Consider the following 22,134-nt stretch of genomic DNA (forward strand, 5'->3'; position numbering starts at 1 on the left):
TTCAATATGTTTGTAGGCAACATTTACAAACGACGGTGGATAGTCCGGTTTTCGGGCATAGGCCAACAGACAACATCGCAGCATAAAATGTTCCAAAAGAGAGGAAAGTCTCTAGTAACGCGGGTGACTACCTCCGGCGTTGATGCATGCCTCGACAAGACGTCGCACAGAGTGGACAAGTCGTCTGATCACGTGATCTGATACCTACGGAGGAGGTAAACACTGTCGGATGCGACGTCCCGGACGGTCCCACAGGTGCTCTACAGGAAACATGTCGACACTTGGTCTGCCGCTCCTAGGCCTGTCTGCTGTCCTGCCAGTTTGTCTTAACCATGTGACCAAACTTCCAATTGTTTGTTTTGTGCAGCCCATAATGTAAGTGATGACAGAGAACAGTCCAGCTCATGTTTTATATACAGATTGCATACGGGTACTTTTCTGCACGTGCGGGAAGATTTGGCGCTCAAAGTGATATTTACTGCTTAGGACATGCAGCACGTGCTATTCCTTCACATACAATGTTAATGTGTGTTTGGGAGATGTACTCCCAACCATAATTCACGTATATGGCCACTTAGACCAAAATTATAATAATTTATATTTTGGGGGAGGTTTCTTTTGCACGTGAGTGTACATGTAAGAACAACAAAAAGTAATAAGATGGAGGCTAAACAAAGGAAGCCAACAGTTAACTGGCGTTGATGAATGATTGGGAAAGGACAAATGGAAGCCAGCATCTACGGTACAGGAGACAAGATTGGAGTTTTGTTCCCTGACGAGTCTAGATTTCATCTGGACAGTTCAGATGGCAGGTCAAGGGTGTACAGACGGCGAGGTGAACGGTATGCGGACGCTTGCGTTGTTCAACGTCGACAGTTTTATGGTGGAAGCGTTGTGGTATTGGGGAAATCACATCTCATGGTCGGACACAACTTGTCATTGTCAATGACAATCTAAAATTCACGAACAGAACATAATTCCCTGGCCAACTTTTTCACTGGACATGTCCCCTGGCGTGCTAAGCACGCTTGGGATGAAGTGGAGCGACGTTTACGTCAAGCCCAAAATCAGCCATTGACGCTACCTGAAATGGGTGAGTGAGTGAGTTTAGTTTTACGCCACACTCAGCAATATTCCAGCTATACGGCGACGGTCTGTAAATAATCGAGTCTGGACCTGACAATCCAGTGATTAACAGTAGGAGCATCGATCTACGCAGTTGGGAGCTGAATTGGGACAAGCGTTGGTTCAGACATGGAACAACATTCCCCAAGCTTTCTCCAATTGCTTAGTGCCGTCTATGCGTCGTCGTTGTCAAGCCTGCATCAACGCCAATGGGGAACACACACGATACTCAATTTGTGAACTGACTTTTTGACACCACATCTCTTCAAGGGCGTGCAGATGCCTTGTGTCAAATCATACTGATTTCGATATTATCCTGTGTTACGGTTTAGAAATTACTGTGATAAAAGGCTTGTGAGTCCCCTTTAAACCAGCAAATAAAACAAACGAGTCTATAATATTCAATTATATATTGAACAAAGGGTAAACAAGGTTACAGTGAATGACAGTACAGATTCTTAATGCAAAACGATTGGGTCACAAATCTAAAATATTAAAGGTCACGTGCAACGTAAAACACAACTTTGCAGATTCTGATACCTTTCGGTATGGACTTACCGAAACAAATCATCAAATATGCAAATTCAATTTATAAAGTTGAAAAATAACGCGATGAAAAAACCCGTGCGAAATCGGAGTTCAAACGATTCACTAATTGTCCCCCAGCGCATGGGTGAAAAGTGGTTTCAACAGCTGGGCTGCGCTCATAGCACATGCGCAGTGAAATAGGTTCGCGCAGCTTGTAAGCTGGTTGTCCGGTGAATATTCGGTGAAGGCTTTGGTGTGAGCTATTTTTCTAATGTTTTGTTAATATTTCACAGGCGCGAGATTTTTATATGTTATGACAGTAGATTACCAATTTAACTGTTTATATAATTTCATTTGTCTATTTCACCACACGTTCTTCTTACCGAGTCACTTTCTCAGTTCGATACTTAAAAGCAATGTCATTATTTAGCGTTAACTGTGATATAGACATGTCGTTGTCACAGACTCAATGTCTGTTTTATTGACACCTATGTGTCTGCCTGCCTGTCTGCTAATGACAATATTCAATACACAACTTCGATCACTGACCACATGCAATTTGAACTTAACACCTATCAGGCTATACACGATAAACAAAACGCATTGATTTACGGCCCGAGTTCGGTCTCTGTCACATCATGTAATTACACAGACAGGCAGGTGTGATACTTGTACACATGACATGTTATGATGTCTGTTGATTGCAAAATGTTATACACAAAAAATGAGCATGTATTTACAAAACCCAACATCTCTATATATACACACACAATGAGCCGTGAGGGCATTCCTATCTTACATTTAAACTATAATTCTTAGATCTTTCAGCGCAACGTCAATATAGAGACGGAATCCAGCTAGAACGTGCCGGATATGACGTCAATATACGGGTAGAACCTTCATGTGGTAAGCTGGTTCCCGGCTCCTTTTGCGCGCGCTAACTTGCGTATGTTGCGATATGCGAGACGGGGCCCAGCTTAAAACCTTCATGTGGCAACCTCTCATCGTAAGCTGGGCCCCGTCTCGCATATCGCAATATACGAGCCGGTACAGGCCAAAGAGACGATGGCTGTAGATGCCTACGGAAAAACAAACACTGACAATGTTATGTCATTTTCCACTGGTTGCTGTTTTTAGCCGGCCGCGCTGTCCTTCATCTGAAGACGTCGAAAACATATTTTGTATGTTTTGAAAAATCGCTGTAAAGGTGGCGAGCGCAAAGTGAGCCGGGAACCAGCTTACCTCCTAGCTTGGCGCAAGTTGGCGTGCGCAAAGAAAGCCGGGAACCAGCTTATGGGATTGGATACCAGTCTGTATTTATAAATTGTAAATGGATTTTTAAGAAAAAACGAATTTCTGTTAAAATAGAAGGAATATGTAACTCAAAAAAATTGTAAATACAATCAGGGTATCAACAAGAGTGCAATTTACACAACTGTCAATCCAACAAATGGAATCCTGGTGTTTGAATATTTACAATAAGCATGTTAGTTTTTTACGCTCAGGCATTTCTTGATTTACAATGTACCCCAAGATTTAAAGTTAGCCTGTTACGCAGATCATGACCCATAATTGTAAATGTGTTTATGCAACTGATGCGGCAATCATTTGCACGTAATTGCTCCATTTTATAGAGCTTGGATATAAGTCTCAAATAGAGGGAAAATATGTGTTGACCAGTATAATACCACATTATAACAAAACATTACCTCACAATATTAATTTAACCGAGTTGTTTTAATGTAAGTGGTGGCTTGCATCACTGAGACATTCCCACCTACACAAGTAGTAATACTTTAGCCTGACTCGCCGTCGCGTGATACTTATAAGTTGTTCAAAACTGTTCAGCTCACTCACTGAACCAATTCCGGTCACCAATTAGAAAAACAAAACAAAATATATTTGAACATTTCATAAGAATCAACGTTATTATCCTGAATACAGATATTAAATTGGAAAGCAACCAACTAGCAAGTCGTCCTCGCGACAATTACGGGGGTAAACAACATATTTCAAGCCAGTTAATATCCTTCACATTACGATTCCGTTTTATTTACCGTACAGGTTTTAATAGAAAGTGCCACCTAGGCTTTGTTGACAACGAGGCTGTGGCGTCCGCTCAAGGAAGTGAGCGAAGCTTTGCGTGTACCGGCTTGGAAATCGGCTTCAATCCAGCAGAAGTACACGATGAAGACCCAAATCTTTCATTTGTTTTTGCTATCCATATTTGTTTCTGTGTTGTGCAAAGTGAATCAGGACACTATAAATGCAGGGATAGTGAATAGCAAGGTTGAAAGGAAGATAGATATCGCAAGCCACTTAGTAAAAATTGTTGCCACCGTCACCATAGAAAATAAGGGATCATCGTCCGTGTCATCGTTTGTATATGCAGTGGATTCAAGTTTGAAGAGCAAATTATCGTTTATTGGTGCTGTGGTAAGTTTTTGCATTGACAATGAAATAGTTTCCTTGTTAACGTGACCCAAAACAGTGGGAGTGGCCTAGTTTGCATCCTCCACGTCACGGCTTTCTACTGGCTAGCGAGTTTTGAGTCCTTAGGCTTATCACAAACCTGATAGATTAAATGCAATCAAAATATCTTTCTCTCAATGTTTGATATTTAATTTACATCAACAATCTTGCTGCTATCCCAGTTACGGAGTGAATTAATCGAAAATGTCGCAATTTGCCATATGCATACTTCTATGTTTTGGGCAAGAGTCGAAGTGCAATACCTCCATGGTGAAAATATGAATTGAACAATGTTGTTTCAGACTTTCTCTAAACTAAAAATAATCGTACTAGGAAAGATTACTGCCCGTAACCCCCGTTTTACTATCATTCTATGCCTAAGATTTATAGTAAGAATAGATGGTTTTTATAGAAAGCCTATCCTAACCCTAAACCCAATATAATGCTAAACCTAAACCCTAAGTAACCCCTTGAAATAATCATTATAATTAGAATACTTTTTCAAGCGGGGGTTACGGGCAGAACTCTTACCCATCAGTTTTGCAGATGAATACTGAAAGTCACTTTGATTTAAAGTAAATCCAGTTCATGATCATGTTAGCCTAGCTTCTTCCTCAGCGTTCAACCAGGGTGAGAGTACAATTCAGATCAGTGTTACACACTTCAGAAGAAGGCTGTGCATAAAGCAATGGTAGAGTGAATCCTAAGACATTAATCACTGGATTGTCTGGTCCAGACTTGATTATTTACGGTCTGCACCATATAGCTGGAATATTACCGAGTGCAACATTACACAAACAACTAACCCAGGACATTATTCTCCTTCCTGGTATTCATATCCCTGTAGGGACTATGCCTGACTTTTGTAACAGTTTTCCTTCTTTCAATACTAGTCTGGAGTACATGTGTAAACATTATTTCACATGTTCTTTGACTTTGTAGCTAGTCATACTTAAATAAAACTAAAATGTACACTTTGTAAATTCTGCAAGTTTTATTCATTTGTAACTTGTAGCAAAATTGAATCATATGAACTGGTTGAGAATTTTCCCCTCAAATGATACCAGTGAATGGAGACTCCTATTGATGGATTATTACTTTGTCCATGGCACAATACTCACTACTCAAAGTTTACTGAGGATCAAGTTATAATTATATCAAAAAGTCGTCAATCATAAAGATCTAGATATCCTGATAGACAATGATTAGGCTACCTCTGTACATACTGTAGGGCCTCAGTTGAATGATTATCGGACAGAGGCATGCAGTGATACACATTGTGCATAAGGTACAGTCACCCCTTGCAATAACGCTCTTCGCGATACCGCGGATTCGGTTAAACCACAGGGTAATCCGTGGCTCCCATAAAAAAGTTGCCCAGTGATCACACATATTCACGTCATCGAAAATAGCACATCAACAAATTGAACTGTTGAGCTCTGGTTAATCACATTGTAAACTAGAGAAATTCAGTGCGGATTGCAATTAACAGTGTTTATCGTACATATCCATGGTTTTTCAGATGCTAAAACATGCAGGGTTTTTTCAATAATAATAGATGAACAGCGAAACATCGTAACAACTTTATCATAAAGACATGCCATCAGCCGAGTACTTACAACGTTTGCTGTGATGCAACACACAGCGTAATTGCGCTGGTAAACACCGCCATCCGAGAATGTATGGTGTCAGAAAACACATTTTAGTTGATTAAATTCAATCCCATTTTCATTCATTAAAACTGTTTACAATAACAACGGAGAAACCGTGAGTGAAATGACATTACCTCATTCCATACAACATCCGCTTACCACATTCGTGAGGGTCCGGCTTCGACCATTCGTGGCTACTCCACCGCTATTTCCACTTTTCACACCCCTGTCGATGGTGCTCTTCTGGGGCAGCACCCTCTCATGCAGTGCTTTTTAGCTGACATGGATCGGGTTCAACCTGCTGTCGGGCGAACCAGCCCACCTTGGGATTTGTCAATTGTGCTAGATTGGCTGTCCGGTCCTACGTTCTCATGTCTTTCGGCTATTTCCATTCAGTTGTTAACTTGGAAGGCTGTATTTCTGGTGGCGGTAACATCTGGGCGTAGGGTCAGCGACTTACATGCTATGTCGGCAGACCCGGCGCTGACTGTGTTCCATCCAGATCGTGTCAGTATTCGCCTCCCGGACACTTACTGCCCGAAGGTCGATCACGCTTTCCATGTGACAGCTCCTATCGAACTTCCTACTCTTACCCAGCCTTCCACATCGGGGACCTCTCCAACGAGCACTCACCCGTTGGATGTCCAAAAGACTCTTAAGGTCTATATCAAACGAACACAACGGATCCGTACAGGTACCCATCTGTTACGGTGGCGGGAAGGCTGGGGAGCCGGCGAGCAAACAGACCCTGTCTCTCTGGCTTGTTTTGGTCATTTGTGCTGCTTATCAGGCTAAGGGCAAGCCTCACCCTGAGGGGTTGAAGGCTCACTCGGTCAGGGCAGTAGCATTTTCAGCCGCAGAAAATGCATATATGTACCCCAGTGACGACTCTCTTCAAAGAATTGGAAACCTCTGCAGGTTTAGTTAAATTTACCTCTGTTATTTTATCCATGCACCGGTACGCAAGCTAAGATTCGACATCTTTGTGTGTACGCACGTAAGATCAAATTTATTGAGTATTTACAAAAATTAATGCATACTTGTACGCAACTGACTTAATGAGAATTGAGTTTTCACATAAATATTTGTGTAATTTACGCAGATACGCTGCTTATCTGTACCTCTGATATAATGATCAAACCACATTGTATGTTATCAATAAACATGATAAAGTAGTCCTGAATTGCTGAAAGTTGTTTGTATTAGAAGTATTTAACTTTGTATTTTTTATCAGATGATCCTGAATGACAGATACAAAGTATCAGTTTCACATTCAATGCATGTTAAGTTGCTTGTGGCTTTAAAATATGCTGGATAGGATCTGAGTGTACTGTTGTGGATAATTGAAAGACTGGCATAGTGCAATGTGTCTCTGTTACAGACAAGGGTGGATGACAACAAAGAAAGGCTCATTGTATCTCAAACCACAGTTGCTGGCCATGAGTGAGTATATCCTTATCTCAGATACCCCTTGTCTTCTGAAGAAACCACCAATACAGCTCCCATAACAAGACTGTAGGTATTATATATCCCTCCATCAAGAAGTTATCTGGACCTACCCAGAAGTTTATATTTGGCCCAAAATCTGCATCCAATATTAGCAATTCCCAAAATGAAGTAACTAGTAGCTAATTTTATGGTTTTGTAGAAATGACCTGTATTACACTGATAACATTAAGTATGAGAGCTTGTAAAACTTTATCATATATAATTGCATTGGATTTATAAAAGCAAAACATTAAAACAATCCCATTTTTATAAAGCCTAACTGTTGCAAGTCTCTTACAAAGAGTGTTGTACACTGCCATAGAACCTGTACTTCTTGCATGGTTGGTTTGTAAGACCATATCATTCAAAGCGTGGTTTTGATTGTATACCTTCTCGCAACTGACTATAGCCAGAGGGATAAATCTTGCTGGCTAATGTAGGTGGTAGATGCTCTACAACCCTCCCAAAACATTATCACGAGTGTGCTCATATAGTCTCATTCTTTTTATTTTTCTATTTTGTTGTTTATGACTGATTGCATGAACTAGTTTAAAGTAAATCTGTGGGTGTTTTTATATTTTGGTAAGGTTTTTCAAATATGGAATTTCCATGGAAATTTTAACTTGCTCACTTGACAAAACACTCAGCCAAACTTTCACCTAAACACTCCCTCATTCAAACACAGACACTGTCATGTACGCATGCACACTTATAATGCACAGACCACGGCCTCCACAACCTATATTCAAACACTGGCTCATTTACCACCATCTAGCCTAAGTATCTGTTATCATGGTTATAGTGGCAAGGCACTGTGGTTCATGTAACACCATCTCACCCGAGTGTTTGTGTTGTAGTGGCAAGGCACTGTGGTTCATGTAATACCATCTCACCGAAGTATTTGTGTTGTAGTGGCGAGGCACTGTGGTTCATGTAACACCATCTCACCCAAGTGTTTGTGTTGTAGTGGCAAGGCACTGTGGTTCATGTAACACCATCTCACCGAAGTGTTTGTGTTATATATAGCGGCAAGGCACTGTGGTTCATGTAACACCATCTCACCGAAGTGTTTGTGTTATATATAGTGGCAAGGCACTGTGGTTCATGTAACACCATCTCACCGAAGTGTTTGTGTTGTAGTGGCAAGGCACTGTGGTTCATGTAACACCATCTCACCCAAGTATTTGTGTTATATATAGTGGCAAGGCACTGTGGTTCATGTAACACCATCTCACCCGAGTGTTTGTGTTGTAGTGGCAAGGCACTGTGGTTCATGTAACACCATCTCACCGAGGTGTTTGTGTTGTATATAGTGGCAAGGCACTGTGGTTCATGTAACACCATCTCACCGAAGTGTTTGTGTTGTAGTGGCAAGGCACTGTGGTTCATGTAACACCATCTCACCCGAGTGTTTGTGTTGTAGTGGCAAGGCACTGTGGTTCATGTAATACCATATCACCGAAGTATTTGTGTTATATATAGTGGCAAGGCACTGTGGGCCATGTAACACCATCTCACCCAAGTGTTTGTGTTATATATAGTGGCAAGGCACTGTGGTTCATGTAACACCATCTCACCGAAGTGTTTGTGTTGTAGTGGCAAGGCACTGTGGGCCATGTAACACCATCTCACCCAAGTGTTTGTGTTGTAGTGGCAAGGCACTGTGGTTCATGTAACACCATCTCACCCAAGTGTTTGTGTTATATATAGTGGCAAGGCACTGTGGTTCATGTAACACCATCTCACCGAAGTGTTTGTGTTGTAGTGGCAAGGCACTGTGGTTCATGTAACACCATCTCACCGAAGTATTTGTGTTGTAGTGGCAAGGCACTGTGGTTCATGTAACACCATCTCACCCGAGTGTTTGTGTTGTAGTGGCAAGGCACTGTGGTTCATGTAATACCATCTCACCGAAGTGTTTGTGTTATATATAGTGGCAAGGCACTGTGGTTCATGTAACACCATCTCACCCAAGTGTTTGTGTTATATATAGTGGCAAGGCACTGTGGTTCATGTAACGCCATCTCACCCGAGTGTTTGTATTGTAGTGGCAAGGCACTGTGGTTCATGTAACACCATCTCACCCAAGTGTTTGTGTTGTAGTGGCAAGGCACTGTGGTTCATGTAATACCATCTCACCAAAAGGGAAGTATTTGTGTTATATATAGTGGCAAGGCACTGTGGTTCATGTAACACCATCTCACCCAAGTGTTTGTGTTGTAGTGGCAAGGCACTGTGGTTCATGTAACACCATCTCACCGAAGTGTTTGTGTTATATATAGTGGCAAGGCACTGTGGTTCATGTAATACCATCTCACCGAGGTGTTTGTGTTGTAGTGGCAAGGCACTGTGGTTCATGTAATACCATATCACCCAAGTGTTTGTGTTGTAGTGGCAAGGCACTGTGGTTCATGTAACACCATCTCACCCAAGTGTTTGTGTTGTAGTTGTAAGGCACTGTGGTTCATGTAATACCATATCACCGAAGTATTTGTGTTATATATAGTGGCAAGGCACTGTGGTTCATGTAACACCATCTCACCCAAGTGTTTGTGTTATATATAGTGGCAAGGCACTGTGGTTCATGTAACACCATCTCACCAAAGTGTTTGTGTTGTAGTGGCAAGGCACTGTGGTTCATGTAATACCATCTCACCGAAGTATTTGTGTTATATATAGTGGCAAGGCACTGTGGTTCATGTAACACCATCTCACCGAAGTGTTTGTGTTGTAGTGGCAAGGCACTGTGGTTCATGTAACACCATCTCACCGAAGTGTTTGTGTTGTAGTGGCAAGGCACTGTGGTTCATGTAACACCATCTCACCCAAGTGTTTGTGTTGTAGTGGCAAGGCACTGTGGTTCATGTAACACCATCTCACCCAAGTGTTTGTGTTGTAGTGGCAAGGCACTGTGGTTCATGTAACACCATCTCACCCAAGTGTTTGTGTTGTAGTGGCAAGGCACTGTGGTTCATGTAACACCATCTCACCGAAGTGTTTGTGTTATATATAGTGGCAAGGCACTGTGGTTCATGTAACACCATCTCACCGAAGTGTTTGTGTTGTAGTGGCAAGGCACTTTGGCGTGTGAAGCTAGGCCAGGCCCTTGGTGCTGGCAAGAGTGTGACGGTGGAGGTTGAAACAGTGTTTACTCATGCCTTGCGGGCCTACCCTGCCTTCATCACCCAGGCCGAGAAACAGCTGGTTGTACTGGAGGCCAACATATTCTTTTACTCCCCCTACAAGACACTGACCCAGACCACCACTGTGGTGACGACCTCATCCACCACCGAGTCCTACACCAAGAGTCCTAAGCCTGTGTCCCAGAGTGACAATGTCATTACATACGGTCCCTATGAAGAAAGAGAACCTTTCACAGAGGTAAGTGGAACTTGCCCTTAGTTAAACTGAGCATGATGTGCCAGGAAGGATACATTCTTTTATCGATAACTTCTTCCTATATAGAATACATATCCAATATCCGTGACTAACAATACTAAGGCCCCCAGGAACAACCCGTTACTTATTTCAAAGGTCATCTCAGCGAATGTGAGTCTCCTTGTAAAGAAACGAAATGATGAGTACTTTAACATATTTTATTACTTTAACTTCAGGGAATTTCATGCAGAAAATATTATTGCGTGTCTCTCAGGACCAGGGTTTTACATGACGCGTGATTCTTGCGTATTTGACGCAACAATTTTGTTAACAAATCTCAAAATACTATCATACGGTTCAAGCTTGATGCAAGTTTTATAGGTGGCCCTCACAATTCAGTTCAATAAAATTGATTTGATAAACAAAAAATGATATTGTTCGATGATAGTTTTAGAGAGCTGTCAGATTGTTCCAGAGGAGACAGTAACCCTGCCTGTTTGAATTGAACAATGTTGTAGTTTCATTTTGTGGTGTGACATACACAGTTACATACTGAGTATGATAAACACAAAGGAATATTAAATTTTCATGACTCCCAAATATTGAAAATGACTCCCAAAAATAAATATTGAGTCACCATGACTCCCATTTTTAAAAGTCTGTGTAAAGCCCTGCAGGACACAATATATATATTGTTTTCTGTGTCCATTATCTACAAGTTTGTGAACTGTATTCATCTTGGTTGAGGTGGTAATGTACTAGGTCTGGTTGAGGTGGTAATGTACTAGGTCTGGTTGAGGTGGTAATGTACTGGGTCTGGTTGAGGTGGTAATGTACTTGGTCTGGTTGAGGTGGTAATGTACTAGGTCTGGTTGAGGTGGTAATGTACTAGGTCTGGTTGAGGTGGTAATGTACTGGGTCTGGTTGAGGTGGTAATGTACTAGGTCTATTTGAGGTGGTAATGTACTAGGTCTGGTTGAGGTGGTAATGTACTAGGTCTGGTTGAGGTGGTAATGTTCTAGGTCTGGTTGAGGTGGTAATGTACTGGGTCTGGTTGAGGTGGTAATGTACTGGGTCTGGTTGAGGTGGTAATGTACTGGGTCTGGTTGAGGTGGTAATGTACTAGGTCTGGTTGAGGTGGTAATGTACTGGGTCTGGTTGAGGTGGTAATGTACTGGGTCTGGTTGAGGTGGTAATGTACTGGGTCTGGTTGAGGTGGTAATGTACTAGGTCTGGTAATGTACTGGGTCTGGTTGAGGTGGTAATGTACTGGGTCTGGTTGAGGTGGTAATGTACTAGGTCTGGTTGAGGTGGTAATGTACTGGGTCTGGTTGAGGTGGTAATGTACTGGGTCTGGTTGAGGTGGTAATGTACTAGGTCTGGTTGAGGTGGTAATGTACTAGGTCTGGTTGAGGTGGTAATGTACTAGGTCTGGTTGAGGTGGTAATGTACTGGGTCTTTTAAAAGGTCTTCCTGCTGTATTTTTTAAATGGTATGACATCAATTTTCCAGGCTGAACTGAAGGTCCATGAAGAAAACAATTCTCCCTTCCTGACCGTCACTAGCATGGAGCGTATAATTGAGGTGTCTCACTGGGGAAACATTGCAGTGGAGGAACACATTGACATGCTCCACTCAGGGGCTGTTCTGAAGGGGCCATTCTCCCGCTTTGATTACCAGAGGAATCAAGATGGTGTGTCCTCCATCAAGAGCTTCAAGGTTTGTATGTACTTTGTAAGAGCGGCACTAAGAAAATGTGGTATAAATCTGTTATGCTTAATTAAGTTGATTCGACCGCCTCCGTGGTGTAGTGGTTAGAGTGTCCGCCCGGAGAGCGGAAGGTCGCGGGTTTGATCCCCCACCGTGTCATAAGACGGTAAAACATGGTACTAGTTGGTCCCTGCCTGGCGCTCGGCATTAATGGGTACAACAAGGATTGGTCGGCTCGGAGTCAGTATAATGTGTCTGAGTGGGGTATTCATGCTTCACTGCGGCATGGTATCTCAGTGGGCTAGCACTATAAAACCGGCTTCAGTCTGAGCTAGTACAAGCAGCCACACACACGCATACACACGCATGCACGTCGTCATGTGAGCGAAATATTCTCAAGCACGACTTTAAACCCAATTTCACCTCACCTCACTAACTTGATTCCGAGATTTACAGGACCTGCTCAGAGGCCCAGATTAGCCCTGAGTCTCACTTTCTATCGGTGCAATTGTGTAATTTCTTAGAGATGATTGATTGAACATCTTATTATCACTGTATGAACTCAAACGTGTCGTGATGTATGTATTGATGACAAAGTTTGATTTTGCTGGTATCTACTTCATCTATTGCCCGGTGTGATAGTGACCTTGACATTGTGCTTGTTGTGTTGCAGACATTTCTGCCAGCAGCTGCCAGAGATGTCTACTACCGTGACGAGATTGGCAACATCTCCACCAGCAATGTTAGAGAATCTGATGAATTTGTTGAGTTTGAGATTCGTCCCCGCTTTCCTTTGTTTGGAGGCTGGAAGACTCACTACTACATCGGCTATAATGTTCCTAGCTATGAGTACCTCTACAATCAAGGTATTGCTTCTCAAGCAAGATAACGTAATGACATTATGAGGGCTATCTGTGCATCAGATATTAACTAGCTCATCAACATGTTAGATTAATGTATGTCAGTTTTAAGTCCTGTTACACTTTAGTGTGTATTTAGAAGTGCAGAAAGTCCTGAAATTCTACTTTTCATCATTCAGAACTCCGTTAGCATTGAAAGACCAACTTTGTCCCAGCAGTTTCATGTTGTAGCTGTGACCAGGACTCATTTGTCTTAATGACTGTGACATTTGTTCCACCTGGCAGGTGACAAGTATGCCTTGAAGATGCGTCTGGTTGACCATGTGTACGATGACATGATTGTGGATGAACTCACCGTCAGGATTATTTTGCCCGAGGGAGCCAAGTGAGTAACCCAACTGTTGGCCTGGGTGAGGTGTCCTCAGGTTTGACATAAATGTATACATATTGTGCTACAGAGCGTAGTAGGTTGTCTCATGTTATCTCTGTTTGCTAGATCAGATTCACTGTCTGCTGGTGTCACTCTGCAGTCTGTTGATGTCACTCTACTGTCTGCTGGTGTCACTCTACTGTCTGCTGTCTGCTGGTGTCACTCTATAGTTTGCTGGTGTCACTCTGCTGTCTGTTGATGTCACTCTACTGTCTGCTGGTGTCACTCTATAGTTCGCTGGTGTCACTCTGCTGTCTGCTGGTGTCAGTGTCACTCTGCTGTCTGCTGGTGTCACTGATCTGTCTGCTGGTGTCACTGATCTGTCTGCTGGTGTCACTCTGATGTCTGTTGATGTCACTCAACCTTCTCATTGCATGCTTGTGTTTCAGGAATATTGACTTGAAGACTCCTTATGATGTTAAGAAAGGTAGTGAGGGGCTCCACTTCACATATCTGGACACAGTTGGACGTCCTGTCATTGTGCTCCACAAGAATCATCTTGTAGAGCAGCACATCCAGAACATGGAGGCAAGTTGTGCATTCAGCATTGAACCAGAACATGTAAACTGGTGTTACTGTCACATTACATATTAGTTCCATTGTAGGGCACCAGAACACTATCTGTAGTCAGACTGTGTGTTGTCGGTACACTACATATGTCATTCTGTGTGTTGTAGCAGGGGTGGAAATAACCCATTGCCCGATGTCCGAGTCCAGTGTTTTTTTCTGTTGGGCAAGCAAATTTGTATATTACACTGTACCGGTGTCCAGTTGACTTTCCAACGTTAATTATGTTGTTTATGTAAAGATCAGCAAGAAAACGTCCGGTATAGTGGAAAAACTATCAGGGCAAGTGATTTTACATGTGCCACTGTACCGGAGTACGCTAGCAATTATAAAGTTATTTCCACCCCTGGTACACTATATATATGTCATGTATGACATAGTGTGACATACTGTGTTGTAGGTACACTATATATGTCATACTGTGTGTTGTAGGTACACTATATATGTCATCCTGTGTGTTGTAGGTACACTATATATGTCATACTGTGTGTTGTAGGTACACTATATATGTCATACTGTGTTGTAGGTACACTATATATGTCATACTGTGTTGTAGGTACACTATATAAGTCATCCTGTGTGTAGGTACACTATATATGTCATACTGTGTGTTGTAGGTACACTATATAAGTCATCCTGTGTGTAGGTACACTATATATGTCATACTGTGTGTTGTAGGTACACAATATAAGTCATCCTGTGTGTAGGTACACTATATATGTCATACTGTGTGTTGTAGGTACACAATATAAGTCATCCTGTGTGTAGGTACACTATATATAAGTCATATTGTGTGTTGTAGGTACACTATATATAAGTCATCCTGTGTGTAGGTACACTATATATAAGTCATACTGTGTGTTGTAGGTACATTACACCTTCCAGAAGATGCTGCTGCTTCAGGAGCCCCTGCTGGTGGTCGGGGCATTCTACTTGCTCTTTCTACTTGTCATCATCTATGTGAGACTGGATTTCTCCATCACCAAGGTAACTGGCTGTTAAAGTGTTATGTAGCTGCATAATCCAGCACACTGAGGATGGGGTGGTAGGAGTGTGTCCACTGAGGATGGGGTGGTAGGAGTGTGTCCACTGAGGATGGGGTGGTAGGAGTGTGTCCACTGAGGATGGGGTGGTAGGAGTGTGTCCACTGAGGATGGGGTGGTAGGAGTGTGTCCACTGAGGATGGGGTGGTAGGAGTGTGTCCACTGAGGATGGGGTGGTAGGAGTGTGTCCACTGAGGATGGGGTGGTAGGAGTGTGTCCACTGAGGATGGGGTGGTAGGAGTGTGTCCACTGAGGATGGGGTGGTAGGAGTGTGTCAACTGAGGATGGGGTGGTAGGAGTGTGTCAACTGAGGATGGGGTGGTAGGAGTGTGTCAACGTGCCAGGATCACATCTTGGGCAATGACTGATGCCCTGGAGAAGATTCATTGGTTTAGTTTCAGCCTGACGGTTACTCGATTATTGCTTGGGTACAGATGGATTCTTGACTTAATTTAACCACATGAACAGCCTTCACAATGACTTGTATATCGGGGTTCCTTTCGTGTGTGACTGAATTATTGCTGAACATGGGATCAAAATGAATTCACTCTTCATGTCTCCGAATCTGTAGTGTAAGGGGTCCTGAATTCAATCTTGCTCTCTCTCTTAATCAGAAGTGTATGGAGTCCAGGCTCAATTATCCACTCAGTGTTATCACTTGGCGTAAGTTCCTGAGTTGGGACTCTTTATTTGGAATTCATGTTATAGCTTCAGAATCATTGTGCCAGTGTGTTCAGTGAGGGTTACAATTGCAGGACGAAGCCAAGGAGAGTCGCATGCGAGTGGCCAGTCTGCTGGAGGAAGTACAGAGTGCCCAGGACAAACGCAGCGCCCTCTACCAGAGCTATGATGATGCCATCAACAAGTTCAAGAGCAGCAAGGACAGCAGTGCATTCACCAGTAGCCGCAAGAAGATTGACAGTGACTACAAGCAGCTGACTCAGCAGATTCAAACTCTTCAGACACAGTTGAAGAATGAGGGATCTGAGGCCTCTGAAAAGGTACCATTGTTGCACTGTCTTTCGTTGTTCACTGCACAGTGATCCAAATATACCACACAGGCCAGTGATATAGGAATGAAGTCTTGTTAGCCTGTCTGTTCAATTCTCAAATTTTCTCCCAAATTATGTTAGAAATCAATGTCAGACAGTTACTGGTGTTACCATCACAAGTGAATGAATTGCAAACATTTGCTGTCTATAATATTCTATCATATTGTTTACAGACTTACATTGTACCTTTCTACTATGTTCACACCATGTCGAATGGAGTCGTGTTTTCACTGAAATTCCATAATTAGTTTCTATGTTTATCCTTGAGATACATGTCAAGACTACATTAAGAAATTGACAAATTAATTTTGTTGGAACAGAGTAATGGCCTTGTATTGTGATTTAGCTTTGCAAGCGTGTATATAATTACATGAAGACTGTTTTTAAAACATATATCCTTCCCAGTGTCTAATACTGTCTAACACTCGCGTAAGGCTGCATAAGACTGTTTTTTTCATTAACTTCAACATTATTTACAACTGTGAACTGACAAAATTGTTAACAAAGGTGCCCTGTGGTAGGGAATAGTGATAATGTTGTTTTCTTGTTCTAACTGAATGTCACTCGTTTTCTTGGGTTATTCTTTTCCTTTGATATATCTTTACTCCCTTAGGTCAGTTGTATAGGATATTGTTCAGTCAAAGAGCATGGGTTTTCAGGGGACTTCTATCGAGTTTCTGTTCATTAGTGTGCCTATTTGACACTGTACCTACTAGTATCTGACACTAAACCTCCCTGTTGTACTCCCCATTTGACACTATACCTCCCTGTTGTACTCCCCATTTGACACTATACCTCCCGATGTTAATCCCTTTATGTACTTCTCTATTTGACACATCTGCATGTGTTTCAGGTGGGAGAACTGCAGCGTCTTGACACCCAGTACAAGGAGCAGATCAATCTGGCCATCAGCTTTGCAGAGCGTCTTGTTGCCAGTAAGATCAGTCGCCAACAGTATCTGGATGCTGAGTCTGGAACATCCTCAAAGAGAGAGGACATTTACCAGAAAATGGAAACCTTAAGAGCTAATCTGTAGAATCTGGGCGACTGTCAGATGCAGCTTTTATTTTCAGTGTTATTGAAGGTCATCTTTCATTTGTTCAACTTACATTTTGAAAATGTATTATCAACAATCATATTAAGGATGAATAAATTAATATTGTAATAACTGTTATCTTGTAAGTTTGTTCGGTGCTTCCCATAGGAACCAAGTGGAAATACGGTGTTCATCTGTACTGTGAAATTGTGAAAAGGATATTGTAGATATTCGAGATTGCTCTGTAGGTGTACCCAGCCGTAAAAGGAGTAAATGAATTTGCCCTGTATGTGGACCCTGCTGTATATGGGGTTGCCCTGTAGGTGTGCCCCGCTGTATATGGGGTTTCCCTGTAGGTGTACCCCGCTGTATATGGGGTTGCCCTGCTGTATATGGGGTTGCCCTGTAGGTGTGCCCCGCTGTATATGGGGTTGCCCTGTAGGTGTACCCTGCTGTATATGGGGTTGCCTAACAGTCTCGCCTGAATCACATCTGAGGTGTACAGGTGACGCTGGAATAATGCTTATACCTCCCACTGTCTATGGTTTACAACTAATTTATTAAGGATAACTGCTCGATTGCTTGTTTCACCCAGAGTCTCTACAATTAGAATAAAGCTCAACTTGACCAACTGTCAGTGCTGGAAGTGTCTTGCACTACTCATGATGTGTACCCGTCCCAAAGCTTGGCTGAAACAGTCAGTGGTGATTGCCATTGCACCCCGCTACTGATGACTGTAAAACACAAACAAGGCAGAAGAAAACTGTGACATTTTACTGTCCCAATTATACATTAAAGGCATCAACACTGAAACATTGTCTATTTTGATTTACAAAGCCTGTATGGCAACGTAGATAAAGTATCAAAGTGGTACAATATGCATGATGGGAGTTATGCTGGTTTCACTGTGCACAAGCCCGAGAGGAGGAAGCACACACATTATGCCAAAAACACCACTCACATTTCATACGATATTTACACAAACTTATATACAGAAGATGATCGAAGAATGACAGCATGTATTATAAACAACTTGGAGATGATTATGAAAATGGACTTTTGGAAGCCTTGATTTTGCATATGAAATTGCAACATGAAAATGTGGTATTAAACACTAATAAATAGCACACTTGTATGATGACACGGAGGCATGTTCAACATGCATAATAACAGACTAGAAATATGCTGCCTTGACTTATAGTATATGTACCGGTACATATGTGTATATATACACACCACAGACGGGCACAGCATCCATACACAACTAGACTGATGCCCCTCCAGCACTACATGTAGGCTTATAGTGCCACTGCAGAGACCAGGCTAACCCACAAGTACAATGAATCCATTATTAGCTCCAGTCAAGAAATGTTCAAAAGACCATCAATATCTAGACATGACCTATTCACACAAAACTGTTAATATGTGGAAACAGTTTCATACACTAGTCTAAAACTAAAACAGACAATTTGAAAAGGGCAGAGTTGTGAAAGACTATGTGCAAAGAAGTGTAGTCTAGAATGTTTTGGAAAGAACAGTGTTGCACAGGATTAGGTACACAACTGACAGTTGCCACTGAGGTACACTATCAAGGTAACTACATACACCACTGAAGTACACCATCAGGGTAACTACGTACACCACTGAAGTACACCATCAGGGTAACTACGTACACCACTGAAGTACACCATCAAGGTAGCTACGTACACCACTGAAGTACACCATCAGGGTAACTACGTACACCACTGAAGTACACCATCAGGGTAACTACGTACACTACTGACAGTGACCACTGAAGTACACTATCGGGGTAACTACATAAGGTTCTAATAGCACCATTGATAGCATCAGTTCAAACAACATTGTACAACGACCCACAGAAAACCATCACAATGTCAAATTGATAAGAGTTTACATGTTCAAGATCAAATCTTATGAATAATGTTCCTATGAAATTAGAAGAGTCCCCTGTGCGTGTCAGAGCCTGATACTGGTGGAGTCTTGATGCTGAACAAGAGAACCCAACTCCAAACATGCCCCACTTTGTCTGCCTGGAAGTGTATTATGCCAACTTCTTGTCAGTGCAACATTGAACAAGTTTCCATTAACTGAGATGGACGTTTTTGGTCGAATCACAGTTAAGTTGGGTTTAGATCTGAAACTTTTTCATATACCACACGCTAACTTTCAGCCCCACACTAACCTCGACACCTCCTTTGTAGTTGCTTACAATCACAACTGCAACTTTATTCTTGTGTTCATCTGGGAGAATTTGATTCATACATGAGTCCCACATAGAGAATATGAGACAACTTATAGCTTTTAACTTGTAGATAGAATCTCACACAAGTGTCTCCAGAGAAGAAATATATCAAGGGCATCACACATATGAGGGGTTTGTCGAATAAATTTCAAATTTTAACAAGGAGTCTTGATATATTTTCAGCTTGGAAGACACAAGAGTAAGATTCTTTGTATCATTCAATATCATTCTGTCAACTTATACTGTTTGTAATCCATAGTGTAAAGTGTAAATAGTATATCTTCAGTGGCAGACAGATAACGGGCATCATTTGATTGTGATGTCATGGTAACCAATGATAATCCAGCAAGCACTGTGATGGATCTACTATGAAACTTCTCTCGATACAGTGCCAGCAACATCTGTGGAGGCCAGCTTTAAATGATAAAATGCCATATTCTCTATATATCAGCTATTCAATTTAAGTACATCCAATTGTCAAAACAAGATTCAGTTCTTTCACATCTATCTACTGGTTAAACATAAACTATTAGCACAAAAACCTTACTAACAACATATTTTGAACAAGGTTAATCACAACATGCATAAAATATATTGGGGTAGGTATTCTGGTATGTGAAGCATTCAACAAAATATACAATTCTAAGACTGGTTTCACATGAATCTCAATTTGCTCTGTATTAATAAAAAAAGGACACATAAACATGTCTAAAAATACATCGGTTCAGAATACTTCATATACAAAATCCCTATCCCCAGCAACTAATAATACCACAATCCCGATTCTGTTAAGAATTTCCCAAAGTGAACAATGGAGATAACTATGTTAGTGCTGCTTCTTGTCCCTGCGTGTCCGTGAGAATTGATATGCAAAGTTCTTCCGTTTGTTTATTGTCCACTTGTGGTCATTGCCTGTGGCTGCTGGTTGTTGAATCTGATCACTAGCTACTGGTGTATGTACTGTGCGCTCACTAGATCCATGCCTGGATCGCCGTGTGGTCACACCTTCCAGGATGGGGTCAACTCGAATCACCTGGACCCGTGGAGGGGGGTTCGTCTTCCTGCTGGCCGGACGGTTGCGACTGGAGTAACCCATGTTCTTGGCACTGCGTCGCACCATTGCTGGCATATGATTGCTGACTGGAGTGGAACTTGTCCTTGATTTCTTGCTGGCGGGCTGATCCACCGAGAGAGCCTTTGACTTGGCAGCCTTCCGAGTCAAGATCACAGAACCTCTTGTGACTTTCTGATTTAAGTTTTCCTTACTTAGGGAGACTACTCTAACTGTTTTATCAACGGCAGGTTTAGGGTCAGACTTTCTGCTGGCCTTGTGGCTGTCATTGGAGTCTACATCCTGTGCTGGGACAACCATCACACTGGTTTTCGAACCCCCGTCCTCCACTGGCAGAGTGTCACTCACAAACTCAACGCTCTCTACTGAAGGAGAGCTATCGCCTGATGAAATTGTTACTACAGATCTTTTGGGATTTGTTTCCTGGCTTTCAATGTCAGTTAGTTTCCTCTTACAAGAATTACCAGCGACAACACTGCTAACTCGAATACAGTTGATGCTGTCAATGTTGTCCACTGCAGCCTCTGTATTATCTCCACCATCTTCGTCCACCTCGACGTTCCAGGTCACCGTTGTCAATGTTGCTTCACATTCAATGGTGGCTTCCTTCTTGTCACTGTCAGAGCTGCCCCTGCTGTCCCGGGAGTCGGTGGACAGCTTCATGCTCCTCCTAGACCTGGTGTTCCGTGTGACACTGCAGGAGGACACTGGAGCAATCTGCACATGTTCAATGTCTGTGATCACATGGGCTCGCTCCTCTTCATCTAAATCCCAGGTGAATGGAGCAATGCTCACCTGCTGCCTGAAAGCTTTCAGGGATCTTTGATTACGTTCTGCCAGCTTCTGATCCTCTTCATCATCCACGTCCCAAGTAAAGGGTTCGGTCTTGACTTTCTCTCGAAGGGACTTGACTCCCTTCAACTTGTCCTCTTTCTGAGGGGAATCACTGTCTGGGGCAACATCGGATGCAACGGGTATAGTGACATTGCTTGTGCTGTCTTCTTGATTTTTGACCTGCCCATTTTTCTTGCTATCAGCAACTGCACCAACAGAATTACATGATGTTTTGTTCACTGTTGGTAAACCTACATCAGTGATATCACAAGTCTGCTTGTCTGCATTTTCAGGGGCCTGCTTCTCTGCCACTACTTCACAACAATTGTTTATACCATTCCCTGCTTTCCGATCAGAACACACTGCTGCTGGTATCACAGTTGCATCGTGTTGTTCATTTGCTGCTGTAGGTTTGTCACCCTGAGACGTGTTTGATCCGCTTGCCCCAAATTCTTCCAGAAGGATCACCTCATCTTCCTCCATGTCTGCACTGTCAGCCATGCCCACCTCACTTGTGGCTTCAATTGGTATGCTGTCCACACCAGGTTCATCCGTCTTCAAACTTTCTGTGTAGCTTGTGCAATCTTCTATTGTTTCATTCTGTGTTACTTGACCATTGTCCAT

The 22,134-nt window shown here is 42.3% G+C and overlaps 1 protein-coding gene and 1 long non-coding RNA gene across 2 annotated transcripts; one reads left to right on the forward strand and one right to left on the reverse strand.

Annotated features, from left to right (window-relative positions):
- Positions 1 to 657: 657 nt before the first annotated feature.
- LOC124252835 lies at positions 658 to 14,440 on the reverse strand. Its single transcript, XR_006892044.1, has 3 exons — positions 14,428 to 14,440; positions 7,925 to 7,931; positions 658 to 737 (listed from the first exon to the last, which is right to left on the reverse strand). It is a non-coding gene; the product is annotated as an uncharacterized LOC124252835 (long non-coding RNA).
- LOC124252834 (dolichyl-diphosphooligosaccharide--protein glycosyltransferase subunit 1-like) lies at positions 3,739 to 17,473 on the forward strand. Its single transcript, XM_046686509.1, has 10 exons — positions 3,739 to 4,089; positions 7,159 to 7,220; positions 10,334 to 10,646; positions 12,156 to 12,362; positions 13,027 to 13,219; positions 13,499 to 13,598; positions 14,033 to 14,171; positions 15,078 to 15,197; positions 16,009 to 16,254; positions 17,159 to 17,473. Exons 1-10 carry the CDS (start codon positions 3,841 to 3,843, stop codon positions 17,339 to 17,341), a joined length of 1,812 nt encoding a protein of 603 aa, XP_046542465.1. The 5' UTR covers positions 3,739 to 3,840; the 3' UTR covers positions 17,342 to 17,473.
- Positions 17,474 to 22,134: the final 4,661 nt, after the last annotated feature.

This window comes from Haliotis rubra, unplaced genomic scaffold, assembly GCF_003918875.1.
Source record: "Haliotis rubra isolate DU_JTF1 unplaced genomic scaffold, ASM391887v1 Scf526, whole genome shotgun sequence".
NCBI classification, from domain to species: domain Eukaryota; kingdom Metazoa; phylum Mollusca; class Gastropoda; order Lepetellida; family Haliotidae; genus Haliotis; species Haliotis rubra.

Bases quoted from the DNA above. Each gene is read 5' to 3' on its own strand.
- LOC124252834 (XM_046686509.1), top strand. From the start codon at position 3,841: ATGAAGACCCAAATCTTTCATTTGTTTTTGCTATCCATATTTGTTTCT. The intron at 12,363-13,026 runs GTTTGTATGTAC...GTTGTGTTGCAG, and splicing joins CCTCCATCAAGAGCTTCAAG to ACATTTCTGCCAGCAGCTGC. The intron at 15,198-16,008 runs GTAACTGGCTGT...TTACAATTGCAG, and splicing joins TGGATTTCTCCATCACCAAG to GACGAAGCCAAGGAGAGTCG.